This window comes from Pipra filicauda, unplaced genomic scaffold (genome assembly GCF_003945595.2).
Source record: "Pipra filicauda isolate LSUMZ 115617 unplaced genomic scaffold, ASM394559v2 scaffold772_size98030_pilon, whole genome shotgun sequence".
NCBI classification, from domain to species: Eukaryota; Metazoa; Chordata; class Aves; order Passeriformes; family Pipridae; genus Pipra; species Pipra filicauda.
This window is the reverse complement of record NW_024104945.1, coordinates 54,898-76,964: the sequence shown is the minus strand read 5'-3', so window position 1 is coordinate 76,964 and position 22,067 is coordinate 54,898. Positions and strand designations below refer to the sequence as shown.

Here is a 22,067-nt window from a genome sequence, read left to right as displayed (position 1 = left end):
TCCCAGCAGAAGGAATGGTGCACTCGGGCGGTTTCTGGATGAGGCACAGCAGCTTTTCTGCCATGAAAGCTGTTGGAGCATTTGTTTTAAATCATGATCGTTAGGGTTGGAAAAGACCTTTAAAATCACCAGCCGAGCACCACCACCATTAAGCCATGTCCTCAAGTGCCATACCCACATGTTTTCAGAACAATTCCAGGGATGGTGACTCCATCCCTTCCCTGGGCAGCCTGTTCCAATGCTTTACAATCCTTTTTCTGGAGGAGTGCTCTGTATGGGATGACACAAGGCATCCTCAAGATAACCTGACCAGCAGTAAATTGTCCTGCAGTGAGGTCTTGGCTCTCATGGCTTCCATGGGAGCTCCTGAGATCCTGAGTTCCCCACTGGCTGGGGCTCTGATATGATTGCCACTGAAGACAGAGTCTGGTGATTCAGTTTAAAGGATAAGTACAATCACACCAGGTTTAGCCAAAGAGATTCTGGGATGGAATTGATGAGCTCCTACAGCTTAAATCTTTCTCCAGCTTACTGTCTGTGATTTTAAAGGACACAATACCTACCCTCAGGGTTTGAAATCTCCGACAAAATATAGGTTGGTGGCTGCAGCAGCTCTTGCTTCCCCTGACCACACAGAATCAGAGAATGGTTTGAGTTGGAAGGGACCTTAAAGACCATCTCAGTTCAATCCCCCTGCCATGGGCAGGAACACCTTCCTGGTCTAGTGGAACCTTCACCAAACCTTTGCACTGGGTTTGGTGGAGGCAAGAAGAGTTAAGTCACAGGCAGCTTTGGCCCAGATTTTAAACAACAATAGTGAATGGACTCCCAGTTCTTGAAAACTTTTGCCACACTCAAACCGTGATAATTAGTTCCATTTTGTAAACTGCAGCTAAGGCCAAGTGTGGGATTACAAATAGGCTTAAAGACTTCTGTGGCTCTGAGAATTCCTGTTACATGTCTGGATTACAAAAGAACAAAGAAAATTAGGCAGGAGCTGTGACATACACTAAGGCACTAAGTAATTCCTTAATTGGGGATTAGAAAATGATAAGGAAATCCCTTGAAATCCTGCAGTGGAAGTGTCGTGAGCACTAAAGTAGCTTTATTTTTAAAAATTTGTGGAAAATCCCTAAATTAAGTTGGCCTCCAGGACATTATCTTGTCCTGGGTTGTCACTCACAGATGCTCCATATGGAACAAGGCTGCACTCAGCCTTCTCTCCAAATACAGTGAGGTGAAGCATCCTCTGGAAAACAGTCACCTCCAACAGCCCCTGGCATGTGAAAATGGGAAAAGGGGAGAGGAATGTGAGGAGCAGGAGAAAACACCAGCAACTGAGAGGGGAGTATGTGAAAACTGAAGGAAAATCTATGGGAAGAAGAGGCAGGAGAGCCTTATGCAAGTGTGGAAAGGGACTTCTCATGGCAAATGTCAACTATCAGTACTTTTTCAGCTTTAAAAAGTAACCTGATAGGTAAATGAAACTGTAATTCAACCACCACCTCCTCAGAGTTTTTGCTCAATTGCTTGATGTTTAAAATAAAGAGTAAAATAAATATTCCTATCAGCTGATTGCAGATCAGTGACTGGAACAAGGACATCCAAGTTAATAAGGTAGCGTAATGGAAGCTTCTGCTGGGAAAAACTTAGGAGCAGAACAGGTCCACATCCCTTTGTAAATGCTTTTAAAGTGTATGCAACATGAAAAATATGCCACTCTGTAGCAGGAAAAACTCTGTAAACCCCAAAGATCTGTATCCTGTTCATGTTTAAATACAACACTTTAATAGCCCAATCTATTATTAACTGTTTATGTACTTAATTTTTAAAAATCCAATCCAGGTGTTTGTGTATCAAATATGGTTCAAATTTATTTTTCGTTTTTCAGACTCAGTAAGAAGCAAATCCAAACTTCCCCAGTAGAAACTCTGAATCATAGGTGGGTTTATCTTATATATAGGAAATTTAAAAGGCAGGGCTGCCCTTGACCAAAGATCCAGGAAAGTCAGTATAGCATTAATATCAGGGGATTAGTTGTTTTGGTTTTGTTTTTTTTTTTTTAGTTTTGGGAAGTTAATTTATGGTCAAATTATAATATAATTCCAGATATATATGTTCCATTTATATAAAAAATATAAACTAATTCCATGGTATTTCCTATCCAGCCCTGGACTGTGCTGTCAACCAAATGATCTTTTCAGACATGGAAGCAGGATGCAAGCACTTCCCTCAGGAGTGAGTCTGGGCACCTTATGTTTGCAATCACCAGCACAGTCACCCCAATGCAAACAGATATTTAAGGTAAAAACCCCAAGAGATCTGGCCTGTTCACATTCTAGGAGTTCTCTCACCAAACTGAGGGAGTTTACAATGCAGACACCCACACCCGAGTGAGCCACCTTTGGCTCCTTTCTTTCCATTGAGGATACTCCTCCTCCCTACTCAGATGATGACATATAAAGTTAAATAAGAAAATTAACACTGATTTGTATTAAAATAAATTGGAACTCAATGCCTTTTTTGATGAACAGCTTCATAGAATCACAGAATGGTTTGGGTTGGAAGGGACTTTAAAGCTCATCTTGTTCCAACCCCCTGCCACGGGCAGGGATACCTCCCACTAGAGGAGGTAGATAAACCATAATTTTTGAATTTCATGGTTTAATAAGATACAAATATTGTATGTATGGGCAGTAGCCCACGCAGGAGCAGCTGTGCACCTGTGCTCTCTCTACAGCACTGCTGTTCCCCGAGATGTCACCATTTTCCAAATCAAAGTGCTGCTGGATTCAACCATATCTCTGCTGAACTTCAGTGATTTTGCCTGAAGAGTTCCAGGTCCACAGTGACTGCCAAAAAAATGCAAAACAAGTTCTCTACATGCAAAAGAGACCAACCAAAAGAGCTGCAATTAGTTTATTTATCAGTATATCTGGAAAAAAAACCCAAACACACTTTCGTGAATTCCCTTCATTTCCTGAAGTCACAGTTCTAGAGATAAAATTTTCTGGTGAGTACATATATAAATAATCCTCTAATAGAACAAAGCAGAGAGTTTAGAACTTTCTTAGAAAGCACAAAACACCAGGCCAGGGGGCAGTAGAAGCAGTTTGTGGCTGGCCATCCCTTGTGATGATCCCGTTCCATAGGCAATTGGTGTAAGGCTGCTGTGATGTGACATTCCAGAGTTACATGGATTGCTGCCTCTTCTCCAGGCACTTCTCAATATCATCCAACACTTGCACAGCTGCCTTTGGAATGCGAGTCCCTGGACCAAACACATTGGTAACGCCGGCATCATACAGGAACTCGTAATCCTGTTCAAAAGTAGATTTAAGATCTATAGTTAATGGTTCAACAGAAAATTGCTCTTTCATTTATAGCTGTGTATGCTCTATCCTGTATGCTGGCCCTGAGAAAGCAACCAATCCCAGAGAAAGGCAGCACAGCTTCAAGGAGATGGGAAAAGTAGGGTAGTTAGGAGGTAAAAAAGAAATATTAAAAAAAAATCCATAGGGAAGATTTTATTTCTTTATAATCAGACTCATGTCAATCCTTGGCAAATTTTCAAAAGCCAACTGGTTGTGACCCTGAATGACCCAAATCTAAGTTTGATCTAACTTCTAATTTTGAAAATACTGCTGTAAACAAGGGCTTGGAGCAGATGACTCCCTGTGATCTCTTGCCATCTAAGTTAATCTAATTTTATGATTGTCCTGAAATATCAGAAAGATCTGGGAAGCAGTTCTGCATTCACTCTTACTTTTATATAAGGTATTCTGTACCTTTTTCAACCACAGGTTAGTAGCAGCCTCTTGAGAGGTACTGGATAGAACACAATTTGTCTCCCAGAAAAATACTACGAGTTTTGTTTGTTCAGTTTAAAAGTCTGTAATTCCTGAATGCTTTCCTAATTAGCTAACAAAGGGAGAAGTGTGGGAAAAGGGGAGATCTATGTGCAAAATCAATTTGAATCACTCTAGACAGAGGATAACCCTAAGGGTGATACAGCCAGGCAAACTGTGGATGAGCTAAGGAAAAATGTAAGAGAAAAGCACAGATGTGACTGCACAGTAATCAAACAAACTGTTCAATAGTTTAGGAGAAAGCAGAGGGAATGAGAGGCAACACTGAGGCCTAATGATTGTGATGGTGAGGAGAGGCTGAACAGTGAATGAGATGTGTGATGGGACCTGCCAGGTGTATTAGTCACCAGCTGTGGCTCTTCCCAAATTTATGGCTGGAAGCCATGAGGTCTCTTACAACAGGAGTCAGCCTGTACCAGTGACAAGCAAAGTACTGGTGATGGGAAACAACAGAGCATAAAGAACGTCTCCCTGAGGCTCATCTTTTCACAACACAGCTTAATATTCCATCCCACAAACACTGTAAATTAAACCAGGACGTGGTGTAGCAAAAATCAGAACAGTTAGACCTGACAGTGCTTTGAGACCACCTTGTACCTGTAAATCCCCTCTGACACGACAGGATAGAGGAAACAGACAAAACAGCACAGATAAAGCAGCTCTTGGCCTGGATGGACAGGATGCTGCTCCGTACCTGAGGTGGGATGACACCTCCACAGATGACCAGGATGTCTGGGCGGTGGAGGGTGTTGAGCTCCTTGATGAGTTCAGGCACCAGGGTTCTGTGTCCTGCCGCCAGCGTGCTCACCCCCACGCAGTGCACGTCGGCATCCACCGCCTGCTGCGCCACCTCCCGGGGGGTCTGCAGGGAGACTGGGCATGAGACAGGGAACAGCCCCGGCCTGGCCGCTGCACCCGCATCAGAGGGAAAACGGATGCATTTGGAATACACTGGATTCAATCGGTCCTACCTGGAAGAGGGGCCCGATGTCCACGTCGAAGCCGATGTCTGCGAATCCCGTGGCGATGACTTTGGCCCCTCTGTCGTGGCCGTCCTGGCCCATCTTTGCCACAAGAATGCGAGGCCTGCGCCCCTCACGGTCCATGAACTTGTTAACTCTGGTGGAAAACACCTCTTGTATCACTGCAAGTCACTGAGAAGCATTAGAAGTATTTCCACACATAAAAAATGCACTGGCTGCAAGTGTAGCATAATTTCTGTACATCAGATAAAAACATCTTCTAAGTCATGGCTTGGCTATGCAATATATTAATATATTAAATTCATGTTGTATAATTACTAACCACTATATTAATATTCATGTTATACAATCACTAACTCATTTCTTGTATTTATTAGCCTCACCAATAAAATGTTCTTTTTAAAAAAAACCACTCCACTACCCTTCTGCTTTCTAACAAAATGCTGAATTCTCTGAGGGTTTAATGAGTTGAATTACAACAAACTAAACCACAATTTTTATATTTTGAGAATAATTATTTCAAAAGTACTTGCACACAGGTTATAGAGACAGGTCCTGGATATCACACTGTGCATCATCACCATTCCACTGGGCACAAGACTGTCCAGACAAGGATTACTGTATCCCATATTCTGTGTACTTGTTCCATCGCCCCTCTTTTTTTGGATAGTAGCTGTTGATATCTCTCTTGTATTGAAGAGCCTCAGATATTATTCTTTCATCTTATTGCTCATTATTTATGTACCACCAGGATCTGTCTGTGAGTGGGACACTAAGACTACCCCTTCTTAGAAATAAAAGCTTTTGTGGTTTTGTTTGTTTTGTTTTGTTGGGGTTTTTTTTGTTTGTTTGTTTGTTTGTTTTTATTTTTTTTTAATATTGTACTGGACAGCTTGAAAAGGAATTATGTCAAGACAGCCTGAGGAAGCAAACTGACAGAGCTTGTGCTTGAGGGTGTACAGGAGTCAGGCCAGCCTAAGGACTACTAAGAGTATCAGTGAAGCAGGTACCTGAATTGATTTGTGACATCTCTAAATCCTTTTCTCTGTATTGTTTTCTGTTTCCATATTCTTGTTTTCTTACTTCCCCATCCACAGGCTCCCTCCCAACAAGAACAGCTCCAGGTGCTCCAAGCCTGCCAAGGCTAAAAACACATGAGACCCTGGAATTCTGGTCTTGGTTTACGTGCTGGGCACTGTGAAATCACCCTTATGAAGGGCTGTGCAAAGTGACACACAGCAAATCCATTTTTGTCACCATGTTTACTAAGTGGTACACGTGACCTTGGACATAAAGGTAGGATGGTGGTGGAGTCACCATCCCTGGAAGTGTTCAAGAATCAACTGGACGTGGCACTGAGTGGTCTGGTCTACTTAACAAGGTGGTGATTGGTCAAAGGTTGGATTCTATGATCTTGGAGGCTTTTTCCAACCTAAATGATTCTGTGATTCTCTGTAAAAAAGGGAGCTACATCTTGATTTTCAAGGAATTAGTTCAGTTCAGTTTCATGTAAAAACCATAATTACAAATACCTAAACTTAAATATTTAAAATAAGACATTCCCCAGCACAACTACTTTCAAGTCAATCTGAACATCACCACTGTGAAGCCATCAAGTAATTCCCTTTCCAGACAGCCTGAACTCTTTAACATGTAAGCCCCAACACAGCAGGGACTGATGAGCATCGATTGGAATTACATCACCTCCCACTACAGCAATTCAGGCTCTTTACCCCTGAGGGCAGCAGTGAAGGCAGAAGCTGAGAAAAGGCACAAATAGGCAGCTGTTTTCACACATGCCACCATCTTCAGATGTCTTCTCCATCGGGATATGAGTAAGTAGCACCCAGAGACTGGAAGGTGTATGTGGATATCCAGACAGATTTTAGCCTGACAGTTTTAGTAAGGAACAATTATGGGTAGATCAAGATTTTGTAATATGAATTGCTGGAAATATTTTAGAGATTTAGAGATTACTATTACAGCCTCGAAAAGAAGCAACCCAAGGTACAGCCATTTCAGGTGGAGTTTCTCAGCTTCTCAATCCTTCGGCTGCACAGGCTGTCTGAACAAAATCCTCAAATCATAACATCACCTTGGTGTTTGCAAGCAAATACAAGTTCAATTTTTTACTATTGTCTTACTGCACTTAATTCTTGTCATTCCCCTTCCTTGCTTATAGGCACAAGAGTGCTTGTCATGCTTTGCAGGTCACTGTTGTAGGTCATTGCTTTGATCTGGGGATGTCACTCAGGTTTGGGAAATGCTTTTTTAGGGCATAGTGAGTAGCACATGTACCTCCTGGATTAAATGTGAGGTTATTAGATGTCTGGCTACCTGGGAAGCAATTCTCACCTATTGATGGCATGCAGGATTTCATCACTCTCTCCAAATTCCTGGCGATAGGCTCCACTCACCATCCGGTCACTGGCTTTGTGCTCCCCGAACACCTTCTTCATGGCATCTGTTATTTCTCCCACGGTGCACCTGAGGCACAGACACAAAGCAGGAATATTATCAGCAGGCTGAAAGGAAAAGAGGACACAGGCATCACTGGCACTGGCCCAACTATTTCCCTTGCTGCAGGACAAATTAATTTCCATTCCTTTCCCTTTCAGTGCTGCAACTCTGAACATGTGACTCACCCCACTGTCACCCACTAACTGAACATGCAAAGGTAATTTTAAGAAACTACTTTATTGCTGATGTGAGAATTGATTTACAAGTGACAAGGCAATGGGGACCACTGCGTGGCAAAATATTTCAGAAAATAAAATCAGATTTTCTGAACAGGTTTTTTTGGGGGGCTCAGACTGCAGGATCTTGCATTTGGACTCACTAAAACACAAAATATAAATCAAGAGGGGACAAACCCAGGAAGAACACACAGAAAAGACTGACACTAACATTCTAACTGGAATATGCTTGCCTTTCCCTTATGTTTTTATTTCAGTGTTTATTACTCTTCTCCTCTACTCCTGACTCCTTATCTACTAAGATGCAGAAGAATCTGGGAAATTTATTTGTGTACAAGTTACAACTTTTGTTTGCTACTGGACACACTGTGCACATTTGAAATAATACACACTTTACTGCTGTAGCACAAGTGAGAGAAGCAAACCAGGCTGTGCTGTTTTCTTGTACAAACATCAGAAATAACAGCCTCTGTCCTAAAGCAATTAAAAAATTCGTGCTGAATACAACTTGCTGCAAACTTTGTCAAAGGAAAGAAATAAAAATACTGCTTTAATAAAACACAGGTACTGAGACATAGAGACCAAACCAACCAACCAACCAACTCAGCTACTGCTAAGCACCTTTCAAACCTCTGGAATTCACATTTTCTCCCACATTTGTTCCTTACAATCACCTGAAAGGAGGTAGCAGCCAAGTGGAGGTTGGGCCCTTCTAAAAGAGAGATAAAATCCCTGTAAACCTTTAAATCTAAAGTTCTTAAGTAATAACAGGAGTTTTGCTTTTCAGCTACTCATGAATGCTCTCTTACTGTTTACCAACAAACTTATAAACTTTTTTTAAAATCTCTGCCACATATGCATCCACAATGAAATAGCTCTCTCTGGAGGCAGGAATACAGCCTCTTAACAGAGTGAGATTTTTTATCAGTCTATAGCCCTTAAAAATATCTGGTGGCTGAGGCAATATGTTTGTATATAAACTGTTTATGCCTTATTAACTACTCAGAATTACTGCTGACCAACTGCGCTGGATCAGAGCCCTTCACTGCTCAGAGATTCCCTGTGCTTCCCCAAAAGCAGGTGATTTCCCAACAAGAGGACCTTGGCTCTTGGCTAAGCTTTGGGTCGATCTCATTAAAGACAAGCACAACTGTGACCAGCAAAGATGTTGTTCATTTGTGTGTCCTACAGGGCACAGGATCTGTTTCCTTTGGCAACTTATGCTGTGATTCACCCAGTGGCTCACAACAGGCTGTGCTGCCCAAATACCAATTCAAAGAAAATCAATGACCACAATGTGCCCGTTAGAACTGTCACCTTCTGTCTGCTCAGCCTCACACTCCTGCCTGTGCATTTCAGCAGTAATGAGAGGCAGCAGTGTGAAATCAGGTGAGCAAGTACCATGAGGTAACAGGCTGGGCAGACAGAGGAGCAGAACAACATGATAAAATGCACTCCTGCTTTCCTTTTCCATCACTGGGAGCTGGCACAGCAGGAACTGGAGTCTGGAGAGGGACAGAAAAACAGCAACACAGATAGAGGTGAGAAAGAACTTGGCATAACCTGCCTGCCTCATACCCTACCTAACTACACCCATTTGCCTGTAACTTCTCATGAGAAATGAGGCACAGAAGGGGGGCAGCACTGCTCCTGTTCCCTACCACCTCGGATCTGCCTCATTACTTTGGTCAAAGTACCAAAATTACTTTTCTACTTGTGTTTGTCAGTGCTGAAATCTCTGTATTAGTCCATGGAGTCTCATCACTGAAAATTCTGTGCCACTTATTTTGTTCCAAGTGAATAAGATGACATCATGATCAAAATCCATCATTTTCCATTCAGTAAGAAAGAGGCACCTGTCACTTGCTGGTGACACTGGCCCACTTGTCTACTGCTTGGGAAGGGTGAATGTGCTTCACTTGAAAAGCTTTTCCCACGTTGCCCCCAACAGAAAGGCTCCCCATAAATGTTCCCAGAGCTCACAATCCCCCTTCAGACCCTCTGTACCTGATGCCAGGACAGTTTCTTTTTTGGTAATACCCCATTTATAGTTTTGGGGCAGAATTAAGTTTTGTGTTTGCAGCTTACAAAGTAGATCTGGGGTCTATTAAAGCTTTTACAATTAATGAAGACATGGTCACCAAGAAGAGAAACTGGGAATTAACTGGCCAGTTTTGGTACAGAAGATATGACTCCCTTGTAAATCCAACACAACCCTCCTATGTGACCTTCACAGTTCACAGACAAACATAGACTTGCTGCTAGAGACTCCTGACAAGCTCTGTGTGGGAGAAAGTGTATTCAAAATACAGCTGTTAAGTGTTCAATGAAAGAATTTGAGATATCACAGTAAAAAGAGGCCAGCACTCCAATAAAGAGTGAATTTGGTTTGCTCATTTTTGGGGCATTTAGTTAATTAAGGAACAGACAGACAGGATCTATTCTAGAGACTGGTGCTGACCTTGAAACAGAAAAGAAAACAGCCTCAAAAGCACCTTGGGTGAAAAAAGTAACTGTTCCACTGGACTCTGAGAATGTCTCACTGCACCACTCAAGAGCATCTTTGACATCTTTGCCTGACTAAGCAAACTGATTTCTCCTTCAGTCAAAAAATGTTTTCACACCAATCTGTGGTGCAAGGAAAGATGAAGCAACAGAGCATGATGAGATTGTGAATATCCATTTTCACATCTCAGACACTTCTTAAGCTCCTTGACCCATGAACCAGCAGGGTGACAGAGAAACCCAGTTACATCCTGAAGCTGGTAAGATTATGAGTTGTAAACAGCACAGTGTGTATGAACAATCTCAGTTCACACAAGATTCTTTATAACTGCATGGTTCCTTGTAAGAAATTAAAGCATGGCCTTAAGAGGCTGTAAAATATAATAATGGTCTATTTGACAGCGTGAAACTGCAGCCACTTTTTACTTCCACCTCTGAAGAAAAATCCCAAAACATCTCAAGACACCAATCTCACTGGCACCACACCCAGTAACAGTGAAAAGGTGAAAATGAGCCACTGATTTTTCAAGCAGCAGTTGCTTGTTCACCCCCAGTACCTGGCACGTGCTGCTTCCACTGCAAGAGCAAGGAGGTTTCCTTCCCCAGTGGCAGCACATTTTGTCAGAGCATCCAGGCACTGCTGGGCTGCTGCATTATCTCTGCTGGCCTTCACCTACAGCGCAGGGGAAAGATACTGGGTTAAAACAAACTGCGAAGTGAAATGGGAAGTTGAGTGTGTAAGACTGTTTGATCTCAAATATTAATTCTGGAGGCATGGAATTGTCAATATGCACTATATAGTTCAATAAGATTAAAAGTAAAAAGGCACCTCAAAACCTAGAATGTGTACAAGTCCATAACATAACTCTTAAGCCAGTTTTATCTACATTTTTACTGATTGTGAAAGTAGATATTGATTTCTGGTTCCATAACCCTGTCCCTCAGTAGCTCTTGACAAGCTGCACCAAACAGTCTGAGTGACTAAGCAATGTTACCTGTTTTTAGAGCAGAACATTGCATAGCTGTTTCCTATCTTATTTTCAGGACCTGTAATGCTCCCAGTTTTTAAAGGTTAGATATATTTTCACGAGACTATCAGAAATACAACAAGGAAAATCAAGTCAATGTAACAAAAACATTTTTGTCTGGATTCTAATACTGTGTTTCAGTATTAGAGAAATTAGCAAAGCACCTTTACTCAAGTTCTATCTGCAATTACAAGAAGTTCCCTTTTTAAAAAGGTTGTTCTCACCTTGTTGATCTTCTCAATCTGCTTGGCACGGACTGTAGTGTTATCAATGGCCAGAACTTCCACTGTCTCCTCTTTCTCCAGCTGATGCTTGTTTACTCCAACAATTACTTCAGACCCTATTTCCAGTGGAAACACCAGAAACTCAGAATACATTTGCAAACTACTGTGAAAAGACACAGTATCAACAGAAGAAGTTTTTGAGCATTATAATGCATTATAACTATATACACTTCAAACATATAAAATTTTCTCTTATAGAAAGGATTTAAGTCTGTATTCTCCAGATTTTATGATGAGAGGTGATTAAATGCATGAACATTCAACTCAGGGAACACTGGGCCAGAAAAAAAGATATGAAATAGAACAATATTTATCTTACAAACTGATGTAGTAAAGAGACCCTAATATACATTGGCCATTTTCTATTTTTAAGCTTATATAAGTGAATCTTATAGAATTAAGCAGAAGTGCTGGTCTCCTGCACTCCTCTGCATTTACTTTTCTGACTTATCAAATAGAGTGAAGTTCCTACCTAAAACTACTCCACATGTGAATAAAAATGGAGTGGAAAACTATATTTTAGCTTTCAGCCAGTATGAACTTATCAATCATTTTTATTTGCAGTGCCTGATAACATTAATATGCTCTTTGAAGCAACATCAAGTAATTTACCTTGGGAGAGAAAACACAGAACTTGACTGATTATTCTTTATTGGTCTTAATTAGGACCTGCTTCAAATTTATCCTCTATACAAAGAAGTTCATTTAACTTCTTTTATGTATGAGTTATCCCCGTTTTCTGTTATTGGACTGCTACTGAAACTCAGATTACAAGAAGTGGAATAGAGTTATAAGGACACATGTAAAAATATCTCTACATATATATATATGTATATACCACATGTGTACACATTCATATACACGTTCATATATCACAAATAAAGAGCTGTATCATCCTTTGCACTGCATTTTTTCTGGTCTTCAGGAATAACGGCTTTTCCAGTAACCCCAGGAATCTGGCCAGCTGCATTCCATACCGCCATCTGGTGGCATTCCTGCTTTTTAATTCAGGAATCATGGATAAAAGCTCCTATGAGAAATTAATCTATTAATTGAAGGTTCCAAATATCCCTTTAAAATGGTCTTTCTAGTGCCTTGTCTAGTCTAATCTTCAATATGTCAAGTAAGGCTTTTCGCACTGGCACTGTATTTCACAAAACTTTTTCCAGAAGCTTTCACTGGCATAAAACTATCACCATTCATTTTACCACTCACAATCTGTTACTCTTAAACTAAGATGACAAAAACCCAATGAAAACGTGTGTAAAAAACCCTTTATACAAAGGTTTCTAGTGGCAGTTTTCCCTACTTTCATCTCCCTGCTCCTACCAGAGTCAATCCTGGCTTGTCTCCGGGCTGCACACTCTTCAATACGAAGTTTGGGAATCCCCTCAGCAACAGCTTTGGCCATTCCACCCATTTCTTCTATCTCCTCAATAAGCTGAGAAATGAAGAGGATTGAGAAAGTGAGTAGTAACAAGGTCTAAAAAAATGAGCTTTGTACTTGTACTACCATCCAAATTTTTATTATGTCTACCTGTCCAGTCCCATGCTCTAAACTGTATTTTGTAAAGTTAATTCACAAAGAAATCACTGAAGCAGAAGTGTAAAATAATTCCTTGTTTAGAAGTTACCAACTTATCAAATAGTCCCTTAAAATATATTTCTCAAAACTCCCATCCCTAAAGTTTTCCCAGGATAGGTTATGCAAACTGACCTTTAAAGCAGCTTCATAGACATCGTTGGTGAGGCACTCCATGAGGTAAGATCCCCCCCAGGGATCTGCCACTTTAGGAATTCCTGATTCCTCTTGGATTATGATCTGTGTGTTCCTGGCAATGCGAGCACTCTTCACTGTGGGCAAACCCAGGGCTTCATCAAAGGAATTTGTGTGCAAGGACTGTGTTCCCCCAAAAACTGCAGCCATGGCCTCGATCGTGGTGCGGATAACGTTGTTAAAGGGATCCTGGAAGGGAAAGGACAGCTCTGGAACTCAGAGGTTCTGCCATGGTTGGTCACACACACTCTGCAGGGAAACGGATGCAAGACTTCCCACTGAAACACTGGAATCAGAACAAAAGCTGAGAAAACCCCAATCAGTAACAGGCATCAAATCAAACGGATTTATCACTTGTCAGTATCTTAACACAGAGATTAACCCAGAAAGAAAGACAACATTATCAGTGTGTGAGTAAACTGGTGATGGTAACAAATCAAAGCCTAACTTATACTTAGTGGTGCTTAGAAGGCCTTAATGAATCCAAGTTGGAGAGGATGGAACAGGTAGGCCTGATATCCTCCATCCAGAATTCTTGGAACAGTGAACAGCAAGTGTGTCAGACAGGTTACTAGTCAAGATCTTTTTTGGAACTAAATGTAGTTAAATATTTTCATTAATGACATTACCTAAAGGTAGAAATTACAGTTGCAAATTGCTAGTGCTATAAAATTGAAAGATAGCTATAGAAATAGAGTCAGTATTACAGAATATAATCTCAGTCTTTAGGTCAAAATTTTTATCTGCTTTTCTCAGACACCTAGATAGTTGAGTTGTATGTGTGTCCTCACAGTTAAAGAGGAGTTCTGGTGGTCTCCATGTTCTGAGATGGAGTGAAGACTCACACAGTGAGCTGCCTGTACTTTTTAATGTGATTATTGAGAGAATTCATTGATAGGTCAAGACTGCACACCTACTTCTTGAAGGGCTTTGGTGAGATGAATGTATACAAAAAAATTTAGAGCCACTAATGTGGCCTTGAAGAAAGCAAACTGAACCAATGTGAGTTATATTATCCTCCATAAAGAATTGGAATTAATACCACTGTTTTACAGAACGTGGTAATTCTGCCTGCACTGGAGCCTTTCTGGTTCAAGTATTCCATTTAAAGAATTACAGATAAATGGGATTTGGATAAGCAAGAATGTAACACCTAATTTATAAGTAGGTACATATCTAAAGGCAGGTCAAAGGAAAATATATTTGCCCGCTGAAACTTACTGGAGTAAACAGCGGGCACTGAGAAGTTACATTAAGATAACTGCAATGCTTAGACATGAAAAAAAGGGTTATGATCCAGACAGAAAATTATTTACACTGGAGACTTGAAGATGGCTGAATATCGTTTTAGTAATATTAATATTTTTGTACCCACACAATACTTTTAATTGGAGGACCCACAGAGGCCACTGCTCAGAAAGTTCCATTGTTTTAGTTGTACTGTGTTGTCGCAATGTAAGTAAAAATTACATTTACTTCGACCAAAAAACAAGAATAAAACCAAGGCACAGAAGTCAAGTAACAATGGTTGCAACCTAAAAATAACTCCTACTGCCTGACTTTGATTGAGAAGCAGGCCTTGGAATCAGAGCTGGAACTCAGCTCCGACCTCACCTGGGAAACTATATGCGCTCCAATGATTTATTTTCTAGTTGTAATGTAAGTGAACAGGAAGAACAGAGAGTGCACCCAGTTTCTAAAGAACAGATGAGCTGTAACCATTCCTTCCCTCTTCAGCCGTTGTCATCAGGGGCATGAGTGACTTCCTTGGCTCCTCATATGCATTCTCAAGCCAGTGATCCTGAGAAAAAAGTGCCTCTACTTCCTTCCTCAGCTGCATTTTGAAAAGGTAACTTACAGGACAAATACAAGAGGGGGCTTCATGCTCTGAGTCCTGAATTAATATAAAGATGTATCCAATGCTTGTGTATGCATCTGTCAAACTCAAGAGTGGGACAGGTGTCCTCCTTGAGGAAGCTGCACCTTAGTTACACCAGCAGGCCCCTTTTAGATCCACACCATGAGAACATGTGAGAACAAGTGAGGAAGATGATGACAGTCCCAATTCTAACCTGCTCAGTGAGTGACCAGCCCGAAGTCTGACAATGAGCTCTCAGCAGAAGAGATTTGGGATCCTTGGGCTTAAACATTTTCTCAATCAAGTCAGCCCAGAGCCGTCTCCCAGCTCTCAGCTTTGCTATTTCCATGTAGAAGTTCATCCCAATTCCCCAGAAGAAGGAGAGCCTGTAATAAGAGCACATGAACAGGATAAAACATGAAACCATTCTAATAATTTTGTTTCAGTAAAGGATAAATCCTACAGCAAGGTCTCTGATAATTTATTTTTGCAGATGATGGGAATGTTCCTGGACACTGATGCCAGCTGCTACAGAACGTACACGCTTATGTCAATAAAGTGATTTAGCCTCCAAACAGGGTGACTGCAAGCAAACTGCCACTGCCAGCGGCCCCTGGAGCTGCTAAACTGTCCCCAGGGACTGTTCTGGGGGAGCTCTCAGTCAAGCAGTGTTCCAGCAAGTACAGACAATGACAGTGTAGTGCCAGGGAATACTCCCAAACACCATCTACTACTGCAGTTACACTCACAAACTACTTATCATGAGAAGACATTACATATTACAAGCAGGCTTTCATCCTTTTCCTGATGATTTTAATCAAAATCCAAATCAGTTTAATACAGGACAGCATATCAGGGAACAGACTGATCAATATACTTTTGCTTACTTACAGCTTTTATGATTTTAAAATGTAAACATGCACAGTTCACACCAGTAAAAGTCATTATACTAAAGATGCACTTTTTTAACAGTGAATTAGCTATGGAAACAATTTGCCAAAAGCTCTTACAGAATTCCCTGTCACTTCAAAGTCTGAAAATAAGGCTGTATCTTATTCTACATGACCCACTTGGATCTTGCCACAAATGTCAGGGACGGGTTAATTCATTTGATTTCTACAGCTTGAATGTGCAACAGGCTCCATGCACCACATCTCTTCTTTTTTAAACTCACTGTATAGTGAGTAAATAAACAAGACCACTGAAACTATAATTCTTGCCTAGTCTGGCATTAACTATACAAAAAATAGAATATTCTGCTGAAAATTAAATTAAAATTGACCTTGACAATGCTTGTGCATGAGCTTTATTCAGTTTATTAGCCTAGATGTTGGACAAAATAGATTTTACAACTGAAATCATGTAACAAAAACAAACTCAAACCTATCTGCAACGTGAATATTGCCAATATTGCTTGTATGCCTAAAAATACAGAATTTCATATTAAACTGTCTTAGAGGTTTTACAAAAAAGTGAGTTTTATACTTGTAAATTTCTTGAGCTCACCTTGGTGCAAATTCATCAATGGTGAGGCCAGCTTTAAGCCCAGTTCTGCAGTACTCCAAGCCATCTGCTATGGTATAAGCTAATTCCAGAATGGTGTCAGCTCCTGCCTCTTGCATGTGGTACCCACTGATGGAAATGGAATTAAATTTTGGCATATGCTGCGAAAAAAAGAGACAACAGGGTATAACAGCAAGGGGCGGGGTGGATAATTGCTCTATCAACATTCACAAATAATCCATTCACAGAATCACAGAACGGGTTGAGTTGGAAGGGACCTTAAAGCTCATCCAGTTCCAACCCCCTGCCATGGGCAGGAACACTTTCCACTGTCCCAGGTTGCTCCAACCTGGCCTTGAACATGTCCAGGGATGGGGCAGCCACAGCTTCTCTGGGCAACCTGTGCCAGGGCCTCGCCACCCTCACAGGGAAGAATTTCTTCCTAGTATCTAACCTGAATCTCTCCTCTTTTAGTTTAAAACTGTTCCCCTTGTCCTATCACTACCTGCCTGTGTAAAAAGTTCTCTCAGTCTTTTTTATAAGCCACTGAAAGGCTGCAATGAGGTCTCTTCCTGGAGCCTTCTCCGCTCCAGGCTGAACAACAGCCTGTCTCCGTGGCAGAGGTGTTCCAGCCCGTTCTGTGCACTCCCTGTAGACTGCAAATATAATCCATCCCTATGAAATGGTGTTTGCAGATCTTTACTTCATGTGGTTTCACCTTTTTGCACTATTCACTGTGCCTGTACTATCACTCACCATGCTAAGTATTGTTCTCCATCACAGGCTGTGTGCCACCTCTCCAATGAAAATGCAACTAAGAAAACAACTGGGAGCACTCAACTTCCAGTCATCAGTTCCAGACTTCACTCCTTTCATTACCTTCTTCTCATGCTTAATTTTGCAGCAGAAGCCTCTCAAGACTCTTACCTCTTTCCTCCTGCAAATAATGCTTAACTATGTGGCTTCTTACTGTCTCTGCAAAGAACAGCCTGAATGTTCCTCATCTCCAAGCTTCCTGCATCCTTTCAGGCTTAGGCTCACCTTAATCTGACTTTGATTGGGACTGACTTAAAAAACCTTCAAATTTATGTTGTAAGTGATTTGGGATCTTAACTTCTCCTGCCAGCCCTTTCCACGACCTCACTATTCTTCACTATGACAGGTCTTCCCATCTTCTGCTTTGTTCTCCAAAGTGCCTCATAAATAGTTAACTTGACATAGTAACAGAAGTACATTTAAAGAGTGAATACCTTTGAGGTGTACTGGAAGATGTCAGCAATGATCCTCATGGATGGCTCTGGGGGGAATATGTACGTATTGCGGACCATGAACTCCTTCAGGATGTCATTTTGGATTGTCCCTGTCAGCTTGGCCTGGGGCACTCCCTGCTCTTCTCCAGTCACAATGAATGTTGCCAACACGGGAATCACTGCCCCGTTCATTGTCATGGAAACAGACATTTTCTCCAAAGGAATTCCATCAAAAAGGATTTTGGTGTCTTCCACAGTGTCAATGGCAACTCCAGCCATTCCAACATCTCCTCGAACTCGTGGATTGTCTGAATCATAGCCACGGTGGGTGGCCAAATCAAAAGCAACAGACAATCCCTGCTGGCCAGCTACAGGAAAGAGAAACAAAAAACCATAGTATCAAAAGATGTAGAAATCCCCAAACAACTCCTCAACAACCACGGAGAATTGGTTTGGGTTGGAAGGGACCTTAAAGATCATCTAGTTCCAACCCCCCTGCCATGGGCAGGGACATCTGCAAAGGACAACACTCTGCAGAAATATTGGGAAAACTGTTCTCAAATAAGGAAAATCCCCATACTTTGTATTTAGTAATATGCCATGAATGACACTATTTATAGGTATTTATGAGTTCCTTCAGAATATGAGATGGAAACCCAAAACGTCAGAATGCACTATCACCAGAAGTTAAGTTACATAGTTCAACATTTTTTTCCACTACAATTTTCTCTCATGGTCTCAAAACAAGTGTGAAGTGCTCCATAATCTCTGCTGGTTGGACTCTGGGATGGAGCCAAATTATGTCTCTCTACGTGTTAAGGTGCAATAACTAAAACCAGCATTTAACACATTCCTTTTCCACAGCAAAATGAAGCAAAGGCAGTTTCAGAAATGATCCAATTTCCCAATAATAAAGAAATACAGCGCCACTGGGAAGATCCCATCAGAAACCCAAACTCATGAGGCAAAACAATCCCATTTGCCATGTAACTCACTGAATCCATGTTCCCCACTGTTTCACAAGGCAATGTTTTTTCCCAAACCAGCTGCCCTACCTTTTATGTTGTCCTTGTAGAACTTGTTGCTCTCCTCCACCGTGCTGAATCCAGCATATTGTCGGATTGTCCATGGCCTATAGGTGTACATGGTGGGATAGGGCCCCCGAGTGAAAGGTTTCACCCCTGGCAGCTCCTCAGGGAGGTCCTTGGTGTCCCTCTTGGAGTACAACGGCTTGATGTCGATCCCCTCCGGGGTGTGCCAGATTAAATCCTTGGGGTTCTTGCCTTTCAGCTGCTTTTCAGCCAGGGCAGCCCACTCTGGGTGCAGGGGCTGCCTGTGCAGAGAACGCCATGTGCTCCGGCCGGCTGGAATCTGTGCCAGGGACGTGTGGCGGCACGGCCGCAGCCGCAGGATGACGTCCCTGGCCCTCAGCATGGCTGAGCCGTCAGCTTGGGGTGAGCTGGACAAAATAAATACACATATCTGCATTATCATTTTCCTCTAGCCAAGGAAATGTTCCCAAACCCGTCTATATTCACATCGTAAATGTGTGACTTATTCAGTCCCTCAGCAGCACCATCGTTAATCAGTCACTGAAAAGCCAGTGTGAGGCACGAAGATGCCATGCCCAGCTACCCTCTGACCTTCCCATCTCTCTCATCTATGAATTCCTTAAAGGCAAAGAGGGACCCTCTTCCAGGAATGGGGCAGCCAAGGCTTCTCTGGACAACCTGTACCAGGGCCTCACCACCGTCACAGGGAAGGTTTTCTTTCTATATCGAACATGAAGGAGGCACTCTGCAGAAAGTGGACTGTCAGAAAATTGCTGATATATCACAAACTTTGGAAAAGGTGGCTTGGGCTGGATGGTAACCAGAGACACTGAGAAAAAAAGGAGAAAAAGATTGTGGCATATGAGAACACAGGGATAATGCAAGAGCTCCAGAGCTCATCCCACCACAATTGAGAGTGGTATGGAAGACAACTTTAACTTTCTCTGTGAGGGTGGTGAGGCCCTGGCACAGGCTGCCCAGAGAAGCTGTGGTTGCTTCGTCCCCAGAAACGCTCAAGGCTGGATGGGGCTTGGAACAACCTGGTGTAGTGGAAGGCATCCCAGCCCATGGTAAGGGGTTGGAATGAGATCATCTTTAAGGTCCCTTCCAACCCAAACTATCCTGTGATTCTGTAAGCTCAGTAATTCCTGAAAGCTGTAAGCTCTTTTGCTGCTGCTCTCCATACCCTATCCCTGCTTCTTTCTGAAGCCACAACCTTTACAGCTTGGCTCCAAGGGCCACTCACCCCCTCTCTGCCTCATTTCCTTCACAACCCCTGGAAAATCACACTTCCCTGACACCTTTATGAGAAATCTCATATAAAACTGGAAAACACCTCTCTCACCATTATGGTGTTGCAGCAACACTCCAAACACGTGTTTTAATAATATATATGCTAAATGTGGTATCTATATAACCTGCTGGGCACAGAGGAGCACCTGAGGAGCACTCATTCCCTGTGGGCATGTGATGCTGCAGCCAGGTTGAAAGGTAACCTGGGCCCCCACTGCTGCTCAGTCACAGAATCACAGAATGGGGCAGGTTGGGGGTGACCACAAGGGGTCATCTGGTCCAACCTCCCTGCTCAAGTAGGGTCCTCCCAGAGCACATGGCATAGGATTGTGTCCAGACAGCTCTGGAACATCTCCAGTGAGGGAGATTCCACAAACTCTCTGGGCAACCTGTTCCAGTACTCAGTCACTGCATAGGAAAGAAGTTCTTCCTCATGTTCAGGTGGACCTTCCTGGGCACCAGTTCCAGCCCATTCCTCTTGTCCCATTGCTGGGAAACCCCAAGGACAGCCTGGTCCATCCTCTGCCCCCTCCCTGCAAACACTGACAGACATGGACGAGGTCCCCACTCAGTGTTTCTTCTTGAGGCTGAACAGGCCCAGCTCCCTCAGCCTTTCCTCCTAAGAGAGATGCTCCAGTCCCTTCATCATCCTTGTCACCCTCTGCTGGACCCATGTAAGAGACTTAAAAATCGTAATTGTCTTAACCATTGTTAAGATCACTGAAGGACTTTGCCTACTATGCCAAACTGTATAAAGAAGCTCCAACCACAGAAGCCCACCCTGTCCAAACACGCCTCCTGAAACTGGGAAACTGGACTGTGAGTTAAGCCACTTGAACTTGAGATAAGATAAAGGCGGTACTACTGTCCAATTATCTCAGATCTAAGGAGAATTAAACAAGCCTGGGGGAGAGGAATGTATCCACAAGGAAAGCCAACTCAGCAGCCGTGCTGAAAATCAGCCCTGGCTGGGTCTGGCAGGGGGAGGCCATAGCCCCCAGACTCATTTCTGAGCCCTTCCACCCTATGATCCACAGTGTTGCAACAGATCCACAGTGTTGCAAAGGACAGTGTAAAACTCTCTCCTGCAGGGGAGGTGCTTGGGCACCCCATATCCCTGAACTTATATTAATCCATTGAACTCTGTGTTTTGTGGAACCCTCACCACCAAGAAGCCACGGGCAAGAGGACTACAGGACACCTTCTGGATCCATGAGGTGGTGATATCTGCCTACTCTTTGTCACTCTCTTTCTCTCCCTCTCCCGCTCTTTTCTATTTCTTTCTCTCTCTCTCTCCCCCTCACATTTACTGTTAAATAAAATCCGTACTACTGACTTCGGCGTGTGGTCTCTCTTGCACTTTAAATGGGCTAGAGGCATCTCTCTAATAATCGTAATAATCTGATCACAACAATCCACTCCAGGAGCATCACGTCTCTCCCGTCCCAAGGAGCCAAGAGCAGGGCACAGCACTCCAGATGTGCCTCCCCAGGGCTGAGTAGAGGGGCAGGATCTCCCCCCTGACCTGCTGGCAATGCTGTCACTAATACACTCCAGGACTGTTCCTCACCAGGCGCAGGACGCTGCACCGGCCCTTGCTGAGCTTCAGTCAGTTCTCTGCCCATCTCTCCATCGCCAGCCCCCCACCCCGAGGGAGCCCCAAAGCCGCCCTGTCCGCTGTCCCCCCTCAGCGCCCACAGCCGGGGGGTGACCGGCGCCCCCCGCCACCGCCCCCCGCCCACAAACACGCCCCCTCGGCGGCCAATGGGGACGCGGGGCCGGGATGGCGTCAGGGTTAGGGGATCGGGACAAGGACAGGGACCGGGACAGGGGCTCCGGACATGGATATGGACAGGGATAAGGGCAGGAATGGGAATAGGGACAGACATCCCCTCCGCCCCCCTTCCCGTTACCTGTCTCGGCCCCTCCGCCAGCGCTCGGATCCCGCGCACGCGCAGCGGGCGGGAAC

General features: G+C 43.0%; 1 protein-coding gene across 2 annotated transcripts; it reads right to left on the bottom strand.

Annotated features, from left to right (window-relative positions):
* Nucleotides 1-2,903: 2,903 nt before the first annotated feature.
* MMUT (methylmalonyl-CoA mutase) lies at nucleotides 2,904-22,042 on the bottom strand. 2 transcript variants are annotated; one of them, XM_027732716.2, is made up of 13 exons: nucleotides 22,012-22,042; nucleotides 18,809-19,212; nucleotides 17,754-18,121; nucleotides 16,507-16,664; nucleotides 15,215-15,386; nucleotides 13,083-13,331; nucleotides 12,695-12,806; nucleotides 11,306-11,421; nucleotides 10,611-10,726; nucleotides 7,208-7,339; nucleotides 4,841-4,988; nucleotides 4,564-4,731; nucleotides 3,192-3,320 (listed from the first exon to the last, which is right to left on the bottom strand). In XM_027732716.2, exons 2-13 carry the CDS (start codon nucleotides 19,185-19,187, stop codon nucleotides 3,192-3,194), a joined length of 2,247 nt encoding a protein of 748 aa, XP_027588517.2. In that variant the 5' UTR covers nucleotides 19,188-19,212; nucleotides 22,012-22,042. The 2 variants fall into 2 exon arrangements, with proteins under 2 accessions (XP_027588516.2, XP_027588517.2); XM_027732715.2 differs by lacking the exon at nucleotides 22,012-22,042 and having other exon boundaries at nucleotides 2,904-3,320; nucleotides 18,809-19,364.
* Nucleotides 22,043-22,067: the final 25 nt, after the last annotated feature.

Coding starts and splice junctions, on each gene's coding strand:
- MMUT (XM_027732715.2), bottom strand. CDS start 19,247: ATGATAATGCAGATATGTGTATTTATTTTGTCCAGCTCACCCCAAGCT. Junction 12,807..13,082: donor TCTATGAAGCTGCTTTAAAG/GTCAGTTTGCAT, acceptor TTCATTTCTCAG/CTTATTGAGGAGATAGAAGA. Junction 11,422..12,694: donor ACAAGCCAGGATTGACTCTG/GTAGGAGCAGGG, acceptor CACTGGAAATAG/GGTCTGAAGTAATTGTTGGA.